The sequence below is a fragment of the Podarcis bocagei genome (assembly GCF_964188305.1).
Source record: "Podarcis bocagei genome assembly, chromosome: 6".
Taxonomy (NCBI): domain Eukaryota; kingdom Metazoa; phylum Chordata; class Lepidosauria; order Squamata; family Lacertidae; genus Podarcis; species Podarcis bocagei.
This window is the reverse complement of record NC_138130.1, coordinates 12,133,078-12,153,537: the sequence shown is the minus strand read 5'-3', so window position 1 is coordinate 12,153,537 and position 20,460 is coordinate 12,133,078. Positions and strand designations below refer to the sequence as shown.

The following is a 20,460-nucleotide window of genomic DNA, read 5'->3' as shown; positions in this document are numbered from 1 at the left end:
TATACCCTGCCCATCTGGCTGGGTTTCCCCAGCCACTCTGAGCAGATCTCAACAGAATATTAAAAACACAATAAAACATCAAACATTAAAAACTTCCTTAAACAGGGCTGCCTTCAGATGTCTTCTAAAAGTCAGAGAGTTGTTTATTGCCTTGACATCAGCTGGGAGGGCATTCCACAGGGCAGGTGCCACTACCAAGAAGGCCCTCAGCCTGGTTCCCTGTATCCTCACTTCTTGCAGTGAGGGAACTGCCAGAAGGCCCTTGGAGCTGAACCTCAGTGTCCGGGCAGAACGATGGGGGTGGAGACACGCCTTCAGGTATACAGGACCGAGGCTGTTTAGGGCTTTAAAGGTCTGCACCAACACTCTGAATTGTGCTCGGAAACGTACATATATACATAATCATCTTATGAAGGAGGTTAGCATAAAAGAGAGAAGTGGCCCAAAGTCACCCAGTAAATTTCATGGTCAAATGAGGATTGGAAGCTGATTTGTTCTCTCTCCCCCCAGCATTCTACACAGGTCTTAACTAAACCACAAAGCTGGAATTGCATACAAGAAATCAATATGATCTTACAATCAGTAAATGTGACAGCTTCTGTGCTTCTCTCGACAGCGGGTCTACAATGACAACAACGTCAAAGAAGGGTTCGCTTTTCTGCTCTGGATCTACCTTTAGTACACTGTGGGGAGTAAACACACCCAGTGTTGAGCAAGGTATATAAAAGGGCAAGTATGATTTGTAGGGAGGGCATACACTGGAATTTTATAATATAACCCTTTTGTATTTTTAGAAAGCATGCTCTGGTTCAACAGATATCTCATTGCTTCATAACACACAGCATGAACTACCTCCAGAGAAAAATATTGTGTCAAGTGGAGGTTTACATCAAGCAACTACAAAGCACAGGAAAAAAGACTTTTAAAGTATTTCTTGAAGTGATGGGATATGACTTAAAAGCAGAACCACAATATAAACAGGTTTCCGAACTGAAGAATTTGGGACAAACTAAAGAAAGTGACTTAATCTCAGTTGCCACACACATAATTAATAATTACAAAACAACAGAGAAATCCCCCAAACTCCAGTCATTAAGGCATGTCAGAATGTAGCAGTTTATCCATTTCTAAAAGCCAGGCTTCATACGAGTTCTGACTGATGTGTTATCAGAACCTTTATTAAATACATCAAGTGAAACCCACAACAAAATGTTGCAGCTTGAAGTGTTCCTGTTTTAGTGTTTTGCGCAGTCCGTGATCCTGTCCTTCATTCCCCCTCCCATCCAATTCCCCTGCCAATAGTTAGTCAGCATTTCATGGACTCTGATGATTATTTTTTTGTGGGGGGGGGGAGTCCCCCTTGAGGTCTATGTTACCACCAGTTTTTATGTACTTCTGCAAACCTCAGGGCTCTGCTGATACCCCCCATTCCTGTGCACTGTCTTTGGGGTTTTGACCATGTGAGCCTATCCACACATGCCTGATCAGCAGAGATAAATGAATGCTAAAAGCATTTATTTTCAGCTCTGAACAATTAAATCAACTATGGTCTTAGATAGCAAGTTTTTAGATCAAGTTCTGTTCTTGGGTATATGTGTGGATTGTTCATTGCCTGTACACATAATAAATCAAGTGCTAAAAATGTTTAATTAAGTATTGAAACATCTTACGTATCACTCAGATTTCACAACGACGAATGCACTGTGGCAAAAACTAACACGCAACAATTTAGAGGCTTTTTACCTGTGCTTCTCTTTGAGAAAGGCAATATCTCGGCGGACATCACTTTTAGGCAAGGAAGAAAGAAGCGCACTCACTTTCATTGCTAAATTACTGCCGCTAAAGAAAAGAAGAAAAGGTTTTTTCCTTCAAGGCAAACAATCAGCTATATTTACCCCCTAAAATATATACCAGGAAGTGTCACCATAACATTCTGAAGGCTTTCAAAAGACGTTAAAACTCAAATGCAAACTGTCAAATTGATTTGGATCTAAAGGAGTGAACGTCCAAAGTCGCATTGCCTTGGCTAGTGAGGAAAGCTCTAGCTACAATCCAAGAGAACCCCACAAAAATATTTTAATATAAAAAAAATTGAATGAAATATTACCGTTTACCGCCAACACCCATTTCCTTGACCAGGGCTTTGACCTTCGCTGTTGCCTTACTTAGCGTTACTTGCTCCAACAAGTCAAAGTCTTCTGCGGTCAGTTCATTTTCACGTAGAGGGCCTATTATCTGTTACAAACAAATTAAGACATTGGTTGGGATGGGGGAGGAATGCTACATTTTGCTTTTCAAGGCTTCAAACCAGCATCTGCACCTAGAATGAACCTAGCTGCCAGTGAAACTCGACGTACTTGCGTGTTATATTCTGTGCATTTTGCATGCACTCTTTCATATCGTGTTTGGATGACAAAACGAGAGTGATGATGGCACTGGTGCTTCTCCCCCCTTGTCCCCTTGAAGGGCCTTTAGTGTAATGTACTGTGGCATCATCAGCCATGGGGTAGGATCCCCTGGTCCAGAGGCAAGAGCACACAGTTCACCAATACTCTGTGCAGGCCCACTCCACACTCAGGCATGGAAATATTTCCATTCTGGACAACCAAACTGGTTCAGAATCTCACTGTAGACGGTGGCTGCATTTATTACACGATTGCTGACCTGTCAAGGTCACCACCTTCTTAGACCTGCTGAATCCTAGGTGAGTATACAATTGTATCACTTCCCTGCGAAGAGGCAAGGAAGTCAGAAGTAAATGGTGCTGTGTCAGCAGCTTCGGTTTTTTATATACCATTGGGTGCTGAGACCAGCTGAACCAAGGAGAAGAAGAAGAAGAAGAAGGAGAAGATGATGAAGAAGAAAAAATTATACCCGGCCCATCCGGCCGAGTTTCCCCAGCCACTCTGGGTGACTCCCAATCGAGTGTTAAAAACAATACAGCATTAAATATTAAAAACTTCCCTAAACAGGGCTGCCTTCAGATGTCTTTTAAAGATAAGATAGCTGCTTATTTCCTTCACATCCGATGGGAGGGCATTCCACAGGCAGGCGCCACTACCAAGAAGACCATCTGCCTGGTTCCCTGTAACCTCACCTCTCACAGTGAGGGAACCGCCAGAAGGCCCTCGGAGCTGGACCTCAGTGTCCGGGCAGAATGACGGGGGTGGAGATGCTCCTTCAAGTACACAGGATCAAGATTTAGGGCTTTAAAGGTCAGCACCAACACTTTGAATTGTGCTTGGAAACGTACTGGGAACCAGTGCAGATCTCTCAGGACCGGTGTTATGTGGTCCCAGCGGCCATTCCCAGTCACCTGGCTAGCTTCATTCAGATGAAGGGCTTAGCTGGAGTGGCGAAGACCCATTCAAGCCGTTCTTTGTGTGCCTCCTCCCCGAGAGGTCCAGAAGGTGGCAACACGAGAACGGGCCTTCTCTGCAGTGGCTCCCTGTCTGTGCAGTGCTCTCCCCAGTGAAGTTTGCCTGGCGCCTTCATTATACATCTTTAGGCGCCAGGCAAAATTGTTCCTTTTTAACCAGGCCTTTGGTTGATCTGATTGACATCCTATGCCTTTTTAAAATGTGGCTCTTTTTTTGGGGGGGGGGTTATTGGGTTGTTGTTTTTATTTTGATTACATATATTGTGGTTTTTATGTTGACCTTGTTCTGTGAACTGCCCTGAGACCTCTGGGTATAGGGCGGTATATAAATTCAATAAATAAATAAAAATAAATAGGACCCCAAGCCCAAGTATAATGTGTTTGGGTGGAGAAGTGGATCCAGCCAGCAGCCTGAATCCTGACCTCCCTCAACCCCTGCAGGATGTTTCAATAATGCAACGGGGACATCAGGAGAAATGCTGTCCTTTGGGTGATATGAAATGAAACTCTGTGAGTAAAGGCTCAGAGGTTTGAAGACACCAACCATCAGCCGTTCAGCAGTGTCTGCTTACAGAAAGGAGCCAGATCATCCTGCAAACCCTTATATATGACATCAGGTGTAGGGCATGCGGGCCTGGTTTGGGGAAGATTAGGACCTTGCAGGTAAAACTAGGACCCTTCTGTGCCAAATGAGGCCCACAACCAGAGGTTCGCTACTGCTGGTTTGGAATGGCGGATAAGAAGATGCCAGTGAGAAGAAAAAAGAGCAAGAGCTGGGCTTTCTCGATAAGCTGAGTGAAGTTCGTCCTACCAAAGAGTTTACTTGTTTACTTACCCTGCCATTACTAACAACAGCCATTTGCCCAGGAAGCAGCTTAAGAACCTCTCGACAAAACACCTGGTGAGCCTGAATTACATCGACGCCTATCGTGTTGTACTTCTTCTCAAATGCATCGTTATTCATGCCCTAGAACAGAAAAGTAACAAGATGTCTCCCAGGTCAGAAAAGCTAAAACATCTCCCCCAAAGAGAGACTGGGTGTCAAATCCAGCCTGGCAACAGCACTTCCAAACACTTCAATCAGTTTCTCCTTGAATTCACAGTGCAACGGCACCAAATGAGGAGGGCCCTCCTTTAAAATTACTTCGCCGTCTTGTACATTCAGCAAATGCGAACAGAGTAAAGGGAGTATAAAACTACTAACCGGAACAAGAAGTGTCTTGATTTTAGTTCCCGTAGCAAGAGATCTTGCCGTGTCCTCTTTTAGAATCCGACCGAGGAAGTTTTTCAGACTAGCGTTTTTCTGCGTTAGAAAAGCTGCCAAGATTGCCCTTGCAATGACAGTGTTATCTTCAGTTATTTTCGATGCAGGATTATGCACAACCCCAAGCTGTACATGACTGCTAGTTTTCTGTAAGACACAGATAGACGTTACATGTTTACTTATTATTAAAGTTAATGCCTGCAAGTCCCTCCCAGACCACCAACTCTCTCTCTCTCTTCCTTCAAATCCCTTCTCATAACCCACTTTTCCTATGAAGCCTTTTGATAAGCCTGTCAGTCTGCATCTGCAACTGGAGTGAAGCCTAAATACATTCATCCTTCAGTACCCTTGCCTCTCCTTTCCTTGTTATCAACTCTTGTGTTTTCAAAGCAGCTCAGGTTGATGGGGAGATGCTTTGAAAAAATGAGAGCATTTGGCTGTGGCTTCCCATATATGTCAAATAAGCTCCCTTTTACACTTTGTTGTGTTTGTCATTGCAAACAATGGTGTACACGCAATAAACAGGCTTACTGATGTAGTGTAAATTGGCTCTTCTTTTCTGAGAATGGCATTATAAGCCTATGGAATCAAACCAAGGCTCCATGTAGTCTAGCAATCTGGTCTCAACCAGCGACAAGTTTCTAGGAAGTTTACAAGCAGGGCATAAATGTTATAGTCCCGCCTCCCTCTCAGTTTGCATTTCTTGGTACAGAAAGTATTGATCTGACGTGTAGAGATCTTTCCTATTTTAATTAATTCAAGAAGGTTATGGAAGCTTCTGTGTGTGAGAGAAACTGGTGCAAGTTGGAAGTTTCTACCTGACACCTAAGTTTCTATTCTGCCTAGAAACAAGCAGAAGGTTCATGATGTTTGGGATATTCCTTCAGAGAAGTTGAGTACAGCGGGCTTAAACTGGTTCTGTTCAATGTCTTTCTGTCAAGGTCATGCTGACTATAAAAGTAGGGCCAGAAGGAACCCGAGTTTCACTTTCTATCTCTTTCCTTCTGGTGTAGTGTTCTGTATATAGTACGCTTAGTGTTAAGGTTTTAGTCTTATTGTAAGTTATTGTAAGTTTAAGTCTGCTGCAACTGGATTTCTTATGGACAGTGTGAATCCTGAATGTATTGGATTTGTGACCATTACGCTTATTTGCCTTAAGTAGCAGTAAAGCTCTGCTGGGTGAAATATGAATTGCCTCTGGTCTATTTCTTTGGGAATCCTGCAACGTAAGTTTTCACTCTGCTAACTATATGTCGGAGTTCTGCTCTGCATCAGTAATGAGTAGAATTTATGTTACTCCCTGCACTAAAGTATCCAAAACGCTGAACCTTATGGATAGTTCATGAATGTAAAGCAGAATTCAGAACTGTTACGGTGGGAGCAGCCAAGATATAGTGTTGGGTCCAGACAAAGTTAGCTATACATTAGTCCAGTTGAAATCAATGGGACTTATGCTGGTCACAATTAACTAGTCCTGTTAAATTTAATCACTGACCTGAAATCTTATATAGCATATAAAAGGTGGTATATTCTGAACAATCAAGCCAACAAAGACAAATGTGACTAAAGCACGACTACCTTAGTTTGGATCCAACTCAAAAGATGCCAGCTTATCTTTTAGAGCAGGAGGCTGCAATGGCTGTTTTCCTGAACATTATGAAAGTCCAGGAAAAAATTCAGTTTGGCACGGTAAAACCAGATTTATAGGACAGTTATTTACTCTGGAAGTGTCAGATACTTTAAAATTTTATTTATTTAGGCAACCATTCGGTCCATCCCAAATGCAGAAATGGGTATGCACTGCTCGGTATGGAGATTGGATCATTCCCATAATCAGTTCCTTATTAGAAACACTTGCTAAATGAAGGGTTTGGGTGCTGACATAGTAAATTGCATGTGTATAATGAGCTTGTACCATTACATATAATACAGAGAAGTCAAAAGAAGTCAGCATCTTTCTGGCCTATTTCTTCCAACTCTCTTTGGCTTTTTCAGTCCAATTCCTTGCCAGCTTTGAGAATTGTTCAGTAGCTAATACTTCCACAAGCTTGCCTATTTCCTTAAAACTTTTTATTTCATTTTATGGAAAGGAGATAAGATATTAGGTTAGTGAGACCATTCCATAGTGATCAAATACTGTTGCCGTTATTTATGTTTCCATCACTATCCTCCTTCAGAGCCTTGCTGAGAGAGATTACCCGGCTGCACTCATACTATGTGGACACAGGAATTTTATGGCACTGACCAGGTATTTCAGGGCATTTGAAAGCAGTTGCCTCCCATCTGGGTTATCAAAATCAGCAACGATCCATATGGTGCCTGGGTATACTACATCTTCATCTAAAAAAAGAAAGGGGGGGGGAGAACCCAGATGGAACATTTTCACTTTTCAACATTAAAAAAATAAATAAAAAGGGAAGTGCATGAACAAGAGTGCACTGACAGAACGGAAGTATGGATTGCTGTATACAGTGGTACCTTGGCTTAAGTACTTAATTCGTTCCGGAGTCCGTTCTTAACCTGAAACTGTTCTTAACCTGAAGCACCACTTTAGCTAATGGGGCCTCCCGTTGCTGTCGCTGCACAATTTCTGTTCTCATCCTGAAGCAAAGTTCTTAACCTGAGGTACTATTTCTGGGTTGCAGAGTCTGTAACCTGAAGCATCTGTAACCTGAAGCGTCTGTAGCCCGAGGTACCACTGTACAGAGCTATTTTGAAATATGCTAGTAAGTATTTGGGGCAGCACCGCTCACCCCATGTTCTTACAAGAATGTGACATATGACTGAAACAGCAAGGAGAGGGCAGGACGCTGCCCCTACTGGAGCCACCCCTTGCCTGAATGTCTGAATCAAATAGCCTAGTCTACAAGCGTAGACCCCTCGCATGATTCAACAATTCTAAATCATCTTCAGAGCTGGTGCATGCTCCAAACCTCAGCCCCAAAGTGCAGCTGGCAGGGGGTGGGTCTGGCAGGGGATGCACCAGAACGGCCATTGAGCACGGCCCCACTCTCCCCATTGCACGACAGGAGGGAGAAACGACTGCAGAAGGCTTATGTACTTAAGTCTTATTCCTAGCACAAATATAATGCCGAACTACGATTAGCTCTACAAAGGGAGGAATGCCATGCAAGAGGAGGAGGAAGTATTGTGCAGCCGACATCTCCTTACTAAGTGCACAGCACGCCAACTGAAGTAGCCATTGTCACTGACTGGGAATGTTGTTTCTCAACCAAGCCAATTTAAGAACCAGTTGTTGAATCCATGTTCACAATCAATTGCACACATTGGGACAGAATGTGGCTGATATGACATTAACAGATACCTCACGTGTGGGATAACCAGTCGCATATAACTACCGTATTTTTCGCACCATAGGGCGCACCGGACCATAGGGCGCACCCAGTTTTTAGGGGGGGAATTCAAGAAAAAAAATCTTCCCCCCCCCCTGCAGCCCCAAAGAGCAGCGTACAGGCTGCACACAACCTCTCCCTGCCGGAGGGGTTGCGTGCAGCTATGGATCAAGCCAAGGCAGCGAGCGGGATGGATTCTGCTCGCTGTTTTGGCTTCCCCTTTAGCCCCATGCAGCCTCTCCTTGGCGGAGGGGTTGCGCGCAGCTATGGATCAAGCCAAGGCAGCGAGCGGGATGGATTCTGCTCGCTGTTTTGGCTTCCCCTTTAGCCCCATGCAGCCTCTCCCTCCCGGGAGAGGCTGCGTGGGGCTAAAGAATCCATAGCCCCATGCAGCCTCTCCTTGCCGGAGGGGTTGCGCGCAGCTATGGAGGAAGCCAAGGCAGCGAGCAGGATGGATCCCGCTCGCTGTTTTGGCTTCCCCTTTAGCCCCTTGCAGCCTCTCCTTGGCAGAGGGGTTGCGCAGGGCTTTCCTGGCTTTACTGGGAGGTGGGGGGATTCCCTCACCTCTCCCAAAAGCCCGCAGAAGCCGTGCAAACCCTTTAAAGAGATCGCGGCTTCTCCTGGCTTTTCTGGGAGGTGGGGGGATTCCCTCACCTCCCGCAAAACCGGCAGAAGCCGCGCGCACTTTAAAAGGGCTGCACGGCTTCTCCTGGCTTTCCTGGGAGGTGGGGGGATTCCCTCACCTCCCGCAAAACCGGCAGAAGCCGCGCGCACTTTAAAAGGGCTGCACGGCTTCTCCTGGCTTTCCTGGGAGGTGGGGGGATTCCCCCACCTCCCGCAAAACCGGCAGAAGCCGCGCGCACTTTAAAAGGGCTGCACGGCTTCTCCTGGCTTTTCTGGGAGGTGGGGGGATTCCCTCACCTCTCGCAAAAGCCCGCAGAAGCCGCGCAATCCCTTTAAAGAGATCGCGGCTTCTCCTGGCTTTTCTGGGAGGTGGGAGAAGGGACTGATGGCGCCAGTCAGTCCCTTCTCCCTCCTGTGGAAAAGCCCGCAAGAGCTTTTCCCGCCTGCCTCCCCCCTGCATTCGTTCCATAGGACGCACACACATTTTCCCTTGCTTTTTAGGAGGGAAAAAGTGCGTCCTATGGTGCGAAAAATATGGTTAACATGCTTAAGTCTAATCAATGCATGAAGAGGTTAATACCATAGAGTAAGCTGTCCTGCCAGGCTTAGCTAGGTCCACTTCCCCTCACCTTTGTAGAAACAAGGTAATCAAGCCTTTGTTCTTCCCAGTCTACTTAAAAAGCTCAGCACTTTAAGAGGTTTGAGGTGGTTGCTCCAGCCCAACCACATGGCTCTCACAAGCCACTCTTAAGTTCTTATACTAATAATTTAGGCACTTTCACCATTTTGTAACTAAGCTAAGTTTTACTGCCTGTAAAACTTTTCTGAAGCATGTGAATCTTTTCTTTTTTAATATGATTTTTATTAAATTTTCTGTTTTACAATTTCAGATAAACACTTTACATACTTAAGATACCAATGACTTCCCTTCTTCTCTTTCCATGGTTCATTTTACACATCTTATATCCCTGCATATTTTACAAAACCTATACCAATTGGTTTTCCATTATTACATCCAACAAAACTTATTTACACTGTTGAATTTATCTTAATGCTGCCAGCGTTTTCAGCTGTACACAATTATTTTCCATTTATTCAATAAATGTGAAGCACATGAATCTGACCTTTGGAGAGTTGTAAGTAAACCATTTTTTAAACTTACCAAACTTGTGGCCTTTTCCTATGCTAGGGGGAAGAGGAAAACTTTGGAAAGAATAATTTTAGGGAACATTTTGGAACTCACTTGGAGGGGCATATTTTAAAGATCTAACAGGCTATATTTCCACGCTTTACTTTGCTGCGTATTTTGTGGTTTTAAATCTCTGCTGGGGTTCTCTTACCTAAGAGTACTTGACCCAAATTTGGATCTTGTTATATTTAAATTACACTTAAGGATCTTGTTATATTTGAATTATATTGAATCAAATTATATTGAATGTATATTTGAGGGTTTTTTACATAGCTTAAAGCAACAATACAATGTTATAACTAATCTTGGTAAACCATTCAGCTTGCATCAGACATTGCTCTATGAATGTTACATAACAACAGTTAAACAAAAACAAAATGTACCTTTCCTTGTAACATACTTCATGTTTTCTGAAATAACAAAAGTCTTATCTTGAGAGTCCAAGAAGGAAAAAGTTGAGAAATCGTTTGTATCTATAGGCACTGCAAAAATTAAAACGTGGCTTGTTAATATCAAATATGAAATCAAACTTAGGACTGACAGAAAGAAAAGAAGCAGTACTTGGGTTTACCTGATGGGGATGCAAAGTTCAAATATCTTCTTTGAGGATCAAGAATCTTGTCATGTATATGTGAAACTACATTCTGTTGCTCCATGATGAAGTCTACTGCATTTGTATGGTCATTCAGCACACCCTGAAAGGAAAACAACAGCAGGTTTGTTCAGTTTCCGCACCACTCAATAACTTTAGATCGTTCTATTGGCACCTATTTGAAAAGTACCAGTGCCTGTAAAAGGTCATTGGGGTGGGTAACAACTCCAACTTGTGATCAAAGGCAGGAAGAGAACTTGCCAGAAGTAGGCAGTTCCTATAACCCAGTTTGCATATTCACCAATTTTATTGGAATTTTATACCAACACTAAAAAGGAGGGGGGAAATGCATACTATCTTGATAAAAAAAGAGCTAAATAAAAGAGCTACCAGTGCATGAAAAATGTAGGACACCTAGCCAGCGTGGTGTAGTGGTTAAGAACGGTAGACTCGTAATCTGGTGAACCGGGTTCGCGTCTCCGCTCCTCCACATGCAACTGCTGGGTGACCTTGGGCTAGTCACACTTCTCTGAAGTCTCTTAGCCTCACTCACCTCACGGAGTATTTGTTGTGGGGGAGGAAGGGAAAGGAGATTTGTTAGCCGCTTTGAGACTCCTTAAGGGGAGTGAAAGGCGGGATTTCAAGTCCAAACTCTTCTTCTTCCTAAGGGGGCAGGGAGTGAATTTCAAAACTGAGGTGAAGTCCTGATGATCTTCTACAGGATGCTGTGGAAGGTGAAATCCTGCCTCCCCTCAGTGGCGTTTTTCAGTTGAGCATCCCCATCTTTGTGGGGGAGAAATTTGGAGACTAGAGACTGGGGTTTCAGCTGCTGGGAGCTTCCAAGAGTCCATAAATTCAGGCTCTAGACTATAATACTCGTTAGCCAAAGGCATATTTTTTTATAATGAAGGTGAATCCCGTTATTTTTAAAAAATGGAACAGAGGCTAGAATGGATTTGGGTTCAATCAGCACTCCTTCTCACTTAAGTGGCGTTGGGTTTGCTCTGCAGAAGGGCTATTGAGGAAGAGCTGCCAGAGTTGCAAACAGAAGTGGCATATAGAGGGAGTTATAAAAGAGGTGATGCGAAACTTGAGACCCCTCAATCTTTAACTTGAGACCCGTCAACCCAGTCTCCATCATCATATTCTGGACTAACAATTGAGTCACGTGGGTCAGCCCCTGGTGTTGGTAATAAGGTTGTCTGAAATCAGTACAATATGATCAGAAGATTGTGGAGCAATTTCTTCTCTCTCCAGGGAAGAATGCCATCTATGAAGAAGAATGTTAGAACACACCTGCTTATATAATTTTGTGAAGGGCTTTATGCCAGGAAGCTAATAGCAAAACAGCCTTAGGTTGACCATTACGTTCAGAAGGAGACGGAGGGTGGGAAGGAGTCAAAGTTTGTCCCCATGTTCAGAGGAAACTTCTCCCAGAAATGCCTCTTTGGTTAAATTGTCTCCGAACATCAGCATTAAGCTTACAATCATGTGGGATGGGTTAGCTGCTGGGCTGCAAAGAGTTAGGGCAAGGGAGAGTTAAAAATAATATTTTTTTGATCAGGGGGAATTGGTGACTCCTTAAAAACTCCTCATTATCTGGAGGTTGAGGTAGAATAAAGCATTTCTAAGAGCTCACACTGTTCTGAATCTTCTCTGCTTCTCAGATGAAGAAGGAAACAAGCGGTTAAGCAAGCTTCAAGCAGATGCTCCTAAGGGATCACGTGGCTTCCTGCTCTGAAGGTTTAATGGCTTGCACAGGAATGCTGATGGCCTGCTCCTGCTCCGCTGGCTCCAGGTGCTTGCCCTTTTTAACTGCCTTGCAAGCTACAATGCAGCTGTCAGAGGCAGAAATTGTGGGCTCATTTGCTGTCATTCTCCCTTTCCAGAGATGCAACAAGCAGTTGTTGGGGTGCCAGTATAACACACACACCTCCAACCGGGCGCCGTGGATCCAGAGCAGGTTGTGATGAGCTTTGCAAAGGGCAAAAAAATACATTGTACTCCACTTCCGCCTTCCGCTAAAACAACCACAGGAGAATAGGAATGAAGGGAAGGCCAGAAAAAGCCAAGCAGATAAGGCAAATGGGGTTTTTACTGTTGTTGTTGTTATTATTATGATTAGAATGGGCAAAAGACAGAGGTTACTGTGAAGAAAAAGGTGAGGAAGGAAAAAGTGAAGTCACACAAATTATTCAATCATTTGAAGAAAAGGATAGTGGGGAGAAATGTCTTCTTATCCAGTCCACATTTTTGTAGCAACATTTGTCTTCATACTGTGGTTCCAAGCATCTCAAGGATTAACAAGGGCTTAGTTAAATTCTAAAGCATGGATAATAATTATATATTAGGTTTCAAAATCATGACTGCAAATTAAAATAATGATGCCATTTAGGTTTTCACAAGATTAATTCCAAACCGCCTCATTATAAAAAATGTAGAACATAAGCACAACTTAAGCAATCGACTAGCCATTATCTCACTGAGCATTTGCTTAAAAATAAAATAAAATGCGAAACATACCAAGAACACTGCCCTCTGGAAGGACTCTGTGGCATCCATGATCTTCACCAGAGAGGTTTGTAGCTCTGCAAGATTCATCTCTTTTCTGTTAAAGGGCACACCATTAAAGAGAGCTTGAGGCAATGGACCCAGGCCAGTCTTCTTATAAAACATCGCTCCTGCCTAGATGGAGCAAAGATGTCCCAATTATATAGAGCTGACTGTGGAAAAGTAGTGATTAGATATCAAGAGAAAATGAACACAAACATCTATGCATCGCTTGCTGGGACAGGTGAGGAGCAAAGTGATTTATTATTCCTTTACAACTTTTCAAACAGTTATTTTAAAGGCAGGGGGACTGGCAATCGCCGGCTGAGAACATGATTTCCTGAAACAATGCATCAACAGTATTTGGGTTGAATTCAGGTTAAGTTAGTTGAACACAGTTCCCACTGGAATCAATGGGACAAGTCAAGACTAACACGAACACAAATTTCAATGAAAACTAGGTTTAACTAACTTCTTCTCTATCCAACCCTCTGGATTTCATTTAGACCTGCATATTAGTTGACAACATTAGAATACTTGATTTATTTATTCTTTCAAATCAATGCATTGATGAAAATATGGAAAGCTGGTTGAACATGCACTGTCATAGGTGAAAAAGGATCTCAGGCAAGTCAAACAAGGTAACGCCACTGTTTTGAATGATAGCTGCCTATCTGCCTTTCCTGCTTACTTACAAAGCCAAGCATCAAGTTGAATTTACAGAAGTGGATTCAGGATGACTAACACTGCAATCCTATGAATGGCGGCTCAAAAGCAAGTCCCACTGAGCTCAATGGGGAACGCCTCCCAGGTGACCAAGAATGGAACTGCTGCCTGTAAGATGTATTAGGATAGTGTTGTTTTCTGTTTCCCTGTTGACCCTCAAACAACAGAGCCTATAAGACTCCTTTTAGAAGATACATCCAGACATCTGATCCTGGCCGTTTCCTGCATTACAGCACCAAGGACGCTTTGCCGATATTCCAGACACTGTGGCATATTGTGGGAAGTGAAATATTGTACCTCCTCAAACATCTGATATTCCAAAACCTCAGTATTCAATGCCCGTGGATTTGTGCCATCTATCCAAAACTTTAAAAAATGATTTATTTATTTTTTGGTACATCCTCTTGCAACTCTGTGCTGTTCCTACCTGTCTGTTCTCATCATAATCAGAATCGACACCCAAGATATCTTGCAAGTCAGCATGAGGAAACCCTGTGACAAGAAAACGCTTCACATGCCCCACAGAAAGTACACCTCCCTCTTCTACTTCATGGTACATCTAATTAAAAGAGAGAGAGGAACAGATAAAGAAATGTGATCACCCATTCTACTGATGTATTCATATTATATTAAATTTTTATTGCCAAGCTGCAAGTGGATTTTAAAGGCTCCTGCCGCCCAATCACAGGCCCATCTAGCTCATTTTATTACCGGGTTTTTCAGCAGTAACCAAGAGACGGCACACTTTAATGCCTCCGCCAATTAAACTTCAATGAACTTTCACTCTTAAACTCATCCATCATATGCATTTCTGGGCACTTAGGGGAAAAGGAGAAATTCAGGAGAGAGAATAAAACCACCCTTTATTTTCTGCACAATTACATGCATCCATCTCTCACATCCTTCCAGTACCCAGCCATGAAATGCGTCAAGCAAGCAAGGCAAATATTTACATAATAAAGCTGTCTTGTTGCCTACTCTCTTCCAGAAGCCCAGAAATATGAGTAAACTGCTAAATATGCAGTCATGTTAGAAATATCACAGCTTAGCCGTCAGAGCTATTTAAGGGAAGACAAGTAGGGAGGCATAAAACCTCACAGCTATAAATTAGCCACTAATAAAGTTAGGTTAGAAATGGGGAGATTTCTATTACTGGCACATAATTCTAGGACAGCCTCCCTAGAACAGCTTTGGGAGCAAGGAATCCTGATGGCTTCATGAGAGTGTTAGATAAAATTAAAGAGCTACCTTTTCACGATTTTATTCTGCGAGCTTCAGCTTTAACCTGCGCTAAAGCACCTGGAATTTACCTTCCTCCTCCAGGGTTCCTGTTAAGCAGGAATGCACCAACTCTCTCAAATCCATATATTTAGCGTTTTTCCCCTTAACAATCCCAAACTGGTGGGCAGAAGCCATTTACACCAGGAGATCAGGAAGTCTCTCAGTCCGACAACCAGATTACTAGTGTGGAAAGCTCTTTGTGGGACGGGGTGTGTGTGTGTGTGTGTTGCATTTCAGCAGTGGGTGGTACCACACCCCAAAAGTGGGCAGGGCCAGACAAGGACACAAACACAGCCTCTTACTGGCCTGGCAAAAGCACTAAAGGATGGCTGTTAAATATGTTTCATAATAATGCCTAACACTGAATTCACCATCTCCCCTTTTTTTTTACTATCATCTACCTGAATTCAGTTCCATGTTTTCCAGTTTAACCACAGTTGGGTTAAGAGTAAGGAAATTCTAATCTGCCTCCGTGCACACACACACACAAACACACACACACACACACACACAAACAAACAAACAAACAAACACACACCGGGCTTGCCTAGAGATTCTGTAGGTTTCCTTTGCTTTCACCTGGGCCGCATTTCTCTGTTTGCATGAGTCATCTGAAGCTAGCTGAGGCTTCCTACTTATATGTCTCAATTGCATGCACTGAGTTGGGGGTGTGCGTCTCTATCTTGAGGCAGGCAGCTGAATTTTATGTTTTTGGCCCATTCAGGCTAAGATCTGTGCCAAAAGGCACATGGATCTGCATCCATCCCCGCCCCACTAGGAAAGCTTGGCAACGATGAGAACAAAACTTCTTACGGAAAAGTATTTTTTAAAAATAAATGCATTTAAATAGTATGCCCCGTGGCTACATCATACTTGTAGAAAAATATAGGTAACCTTGGGAAAAAAAGGATAGTTTAAAAAATATTTTACAAGCACTAACTCTCGTCATGGCAGTAAAAGCCGCAGGGATATCCATTTCATCTGCAACGAAGTTAAAAGCTCTCCATAAAGCTACACCTGCATCCTTGTTTCCGTCAACGACTTCATCGGAATTTAGGACGAAAACAAACCCAATTCTGTTCAGAAAAGAAATGAAAATTCTGTAAGAGTTGCAGCATTTTATAAAACCACATTAAATGCAGATTATAGACACGTTGAATATGAATCCAAACAGCAAGAATAAACTGGCAACATTCAAAATATTAAAGTGAGTGGCAGTGGCCTACAGCAAATAAAAGCAATTTAATTGTTATGAAACCATCTACCATTAGTGACGATGACTGTGCAGGCAGTGAAAGAGGTAAACTGGAGGACTAGATAGCCTGGACCTGCTTAGAGAAAGGTTTTAATTTAGGGTTACCTTTCTGTGTGAGCTCAATCCAATTATGACATATGACTACAGATAGCTCTCATGTAGCTATAGGTTCATGGGAGATTTTGCCTGCTAGTTAGACTGCTGACCAGAAGATACCAAAATTCAAAAGGATCTTTGAGGTAAGAAACATAGTTCCCCACTACAGAAAATATTCTAGGCGATAGAGATAAATAGATATTCATACAGGCTAAAGAGCATTTTCCAGATTAATGGGACCTCACTCTAGAACAAGATAGTTCTGAAGTAGAGAAAATTTGTCCCAACAAATTGCCTTCACCACATCATTTGTGAAGTAAGCTTCCTGGCTTTCCTATTCATCAAACACAGATACCGGAAGAAGTAGACCAGGGGTCTGCAACCTTTAAGACAAAAAGAGCCACTTGGACCCGTTTCCGAAGAAAAAAAAACTGGGAGCCACAAAACCATTGCGACATTTAAAACAAATATATCTGACAGCGGGTGGAAAGGTGGCGTCGGGACGGTGCGTGACTAACGCACGGACCGCCCCCATGTGACGTCACAGCCAGTACAGCGCCCGCCACAGTGGGGAGTGTCGGGGCGCACAATGCGCCTCCTCCCCTCGCTAGTATCCGCCCCGGAGCCGCGGCAAAGGTGTAAAAGAGCCACATGCGGCTCCGGAGCCGCGGGTTGCTGACCCTTGAACTAGACCCTCCTCCGAGGTCATCCTTTATCCCTGATTTTGCTGATGGTTCAGCTCCTAACGTGATCTTTACTTCTGCTGAGAAACCTTATCTCCTACCTTGACCTCTCAAAACAGATGTCCATGTCCTATTCATAACCACTCTATCAAAATCATGTCTGCACATTTTCTTTTTTAATATGATTTTTATTATATTTTTATATTTTATATATTTAGTTTTTATTTTATAGTTTTATTTTATATTATATATATATATTTATTATACTTTTTATATTTTACAAATTCAGATAAACATTTTACATACTTAAGATATTATGACTTCCCTTCTTCTTTTTCCATGGTTTATTTTGCATATCTTATAACCCTGCATATTTTACAGAAACTATACCAATCGGTTTTCCATTATTACATCCATCAAAACTTATTTACACTGTTGAATTTATCTTAATGCTGCCAGCGTTTTCAGCTGTGCACAATTATTTTCCATATATTCAATAAACGTTTTCCAATCTTCTTTAAATTTATGTTCTTCTTGTTTTCTTATTCTATACTTTAAGCCTGCAAGTTGTGCATATTCTGTCAACTTAAGTTGCCAATCTTCTTTGGTTGGGACCTCCCTCATTTTCCATTTTGCAGCTAACAAAACATGGGCTGCAGTTGTTGCATACATAAATAACCTTTTCTGAGGTTAAAAAAAATATGTCCGCACATTTTCAATCTTTAACTGACTTGGCACTCTGCATTCCTTATTCCCCCTGAACATCTATGATTTATCTCACTTGATGCCAACAGTTTTATATCAGCACAGTAATTCTCCAGTAGCCAAAATTCCTGCCCTTTTACCTAGACTCTACAGTTCCTGGTATCCCTTCCCTCCTAACTTTAGCTAAGTCTTCTTTGCAAGTCTGTACTTGGTAGTTCCTAAGCATCTTTACTGTGAAATTCTGCTTGTCCCATCCGCCAGCAGCAATAAGTATTTTAAATCAGAATATCAAGCACAGCTTTCCAGTCCTAGGACCCTAAACTAGTTTTCTATGGTGATTCTATTGAGAACAAATCCAAAGTAATATCAACAATTCTCCACTGATAAAACAAAATACTGTGAGAGGAAATCAAGGTTCATCTAATCTAGCTTTCTGGTCACATGTGCTTCTGGAAGCTTCCGTCAAATCTATGGAGTTACAGGACATGCACTGATTGGAAGCAAAGTAGTATATCCGTCCTTAAACTCTTGCAGTTGCAAACAGTATTTCTTTATTTACCTAATACAGTTTATACACTGGTTGATGTGGAAAACCTCAAAGGTGGAAGGCCCAGTGGGGGTCTAGCTTGCTTCATCTCTACAGCGTTAAACGCAACTACAACACCTATAACCCCATGTAATCCATTTGCAACAGCTGTCCTGGTTAAAGTATGGAAAGCTTTAATGCTGTTTAATGTGGATTAAGGTTTCCATAACACCTTGCAAAAAAAAATCTACTATCTGGACAGAATTAGAGAATTATACAGAATCCCTGGAACCCATCAAAGCTGTTTACATTCTTTTAAACTGTTTTTTAATTGTTTATTTCTTTTAAAAAAACAATGTTTAATTTTTTTTTTAACTGGTTTGTATACCCAATTCCCTTTTTAAAATGTGCTGGGGTGGGTGGGGATTAATTCGGTAGTTTCTGTTTTTATTTTGATTATATATTCTGTGCTTTTATATTGTCATTTTATCCTGAGACCTGCGGGTATAGGATGGTATATAAATTAAAATGAATGAATGAATAAATAAATGATAAAACAATTAAGATAAATCCACAACCCCTCTTTAAAACATACAAAGTTAAAATACTAAAATTGATTAAAATTACCTCAACTCTTAAAGCAATTGCTTAGGTTTGTCCAAACCAGAGCTTTCCAAACTTTTCATGTTGGTGACACACTTTTCAGGCATGCATCATTTAGCGACACAGTAATTCAGCTTTACTGGCAAACCGGAGGTTAAACTAACCCCTTATAAGAGATACAGACACATATATAAATTGTAATAACAAAATGTATGGGGACAAACCTAGACACTGCAGCCGACACACTAACGTGTCGCGACACAGTTTGGAAATAATGTTTTTAACAGGTGCCAAAAAGAGTTCAGTGAAGGCCTGATCTCAATAGGCAGGGAGCTCCAAAGTGCAGGTGCTGCCATACTAAACAAAGGATTGAAAGGATTTTAACTGCCCTTACCCTATCATGAGCACAAATAATCATGAACACGCAATTAAGAGAATGGCTGGAAGGGCTCCAAGGGTCACCACACATGACATTTACACCGACTGTACGCCAGTGTACACCATCATGCATAAGAAACATATCTGCCCATATTTCAACTTACCTAAGAGGCACCTTTTGAAAGTAGAATACTTCTACAAGTTTCATGAAGTGAGCTGCTTCTTCTTGCATAGGATCAATAAAGATGACCTGACGGGAGAAGAGAATCCTTAGGCCCAATATCATTCCCTGTACTTTCTCTGCTCTTTTCCTTTGCAGACTTAAGAGGCCCAAAGGAACACATTGAGGTAGCATATCTGTTCTAGACTGTATGATTCCAGACCGCAGGTTTGGGCTCACACAACTGAATTATCTCCCGCAAAAAATATTGATGCCCAGCAAAATCACCTGATGTACTTGTAGGCTATGTGGAGAATTGTATGAGGGACATTCCCAAAATGTGTACAGTGGTACCTCCGGTTATGAACTTAATTCGTTCCGGAGGTCGGTTCTTAACTCTAAACCGTTCTTATCCTGAGGCGCACTTTTGCTAATGGGGCCTCCCACTGTGTGCGCGCCGCTGGCATGAGACTTCCACTCGCATCCCAGGGCAAAGTTCGCTACCAGGAGCAACCACTTCTGGGTTAGCGGAGCTCATTACCCGAAGCGTACGTAAGGAGGACAGTACGTAACCAGAGGTTCCACTGTACTGTCATACCTCAGGTTACAGATGCTTCGGGTTGCGTGTTTTCGGGTTGTGCACCACGCCAAACCTGGAAGTACCGGATCCAGTTACTTCTGGGTTTTGATGCTCGCACATGCGCAGAACCACTAAATCATGCTTTGCGCATGCGCAGAAGCGCCAAATCGCAACATGCGCGTGCACAGACGTGGTGCTGAGCTGCGGGTTGCAAACGTGCCTCCCGCATGGATCATGTTCGCAACCCGAGCGTCCACTGTACTGTCATCTGCACCGTGAAATGGTACAGCCCATACACAGATTTATCACTTCAGTGAGAGCTACTGGTTCAACAATATCAGGAAAAAGTAAGCACATCCCTAGTAATAGCTAGGGGAAATGGAAAGATAAAAGTCCATTTATATACTTGAATGCAACTTTAGAATTTATGCATTTGTAGCAAAAGTCTGGGTGATAAACAGTAGCAGATTTGTCATTCTGAATTTTGTTCACAACCTCCCAAAATGTATATGCTTC

General features: G+C 42.5%; 1 protein-coding gene across 3 annotated transcripts in view; it reads right to left on the bottom strand.

Moving 5' to 3' along the window:
• The window catches only part of UGGT2 (UDP-glucose glycoprotein glucosyltransferase 2), an 81,914-nt gene that overhangs the window by 23,329 nt on the left and 38,125 nt on the right, over positions 1-20,460 (bottom strand). For all 3 annotated transcript variants that reach the window (XM_081198253.1, XM_081198251.1, XM_081198252.1), the window contains 12 exons: positions 19,369-19,454; positions 15,899-16,034; positions 14,105-14,236; positions 12,925-13,086; positions 10,381-10,504; positions 10,193-10,291; positions 6,889-6,983; positions 4,584-4,790; positions 4,215-4,346; positions 2,108-2,235; positions 1,744-1,839; positions 578-683 (listed from right to left, as the gene is read on the bottom strand). In XM_081198253.1, the coding sequence (XP_081054379.1) occupies positions 578-683; positions 1,744-1,839; positions 2,108-2,235; positions 4,215-4,346; positions 4,584-4,790; positions 6,889-6,983; positions 10,193-10,291; positions 10,381-10,504; positions 12,925-13,086; positions 14,105-14,236; positions 15,899-16,034; positions 19,369-19,454 (1,503 nt within the window). The remainder of the gene's footprint in view (positions 1-577; positions 684-1,743; positions 1,840-2,107; positions 2,236-4,214; positions 4,347-4,583; positions 4,791-6,888; positions 6,984-10,192; positions 10,292-10,380; positions 10,505-12,924; positions 13,087-14,104; positions 14,237-15,898; positions 16,035-19,368; positions 19,455-20,460) is intronic.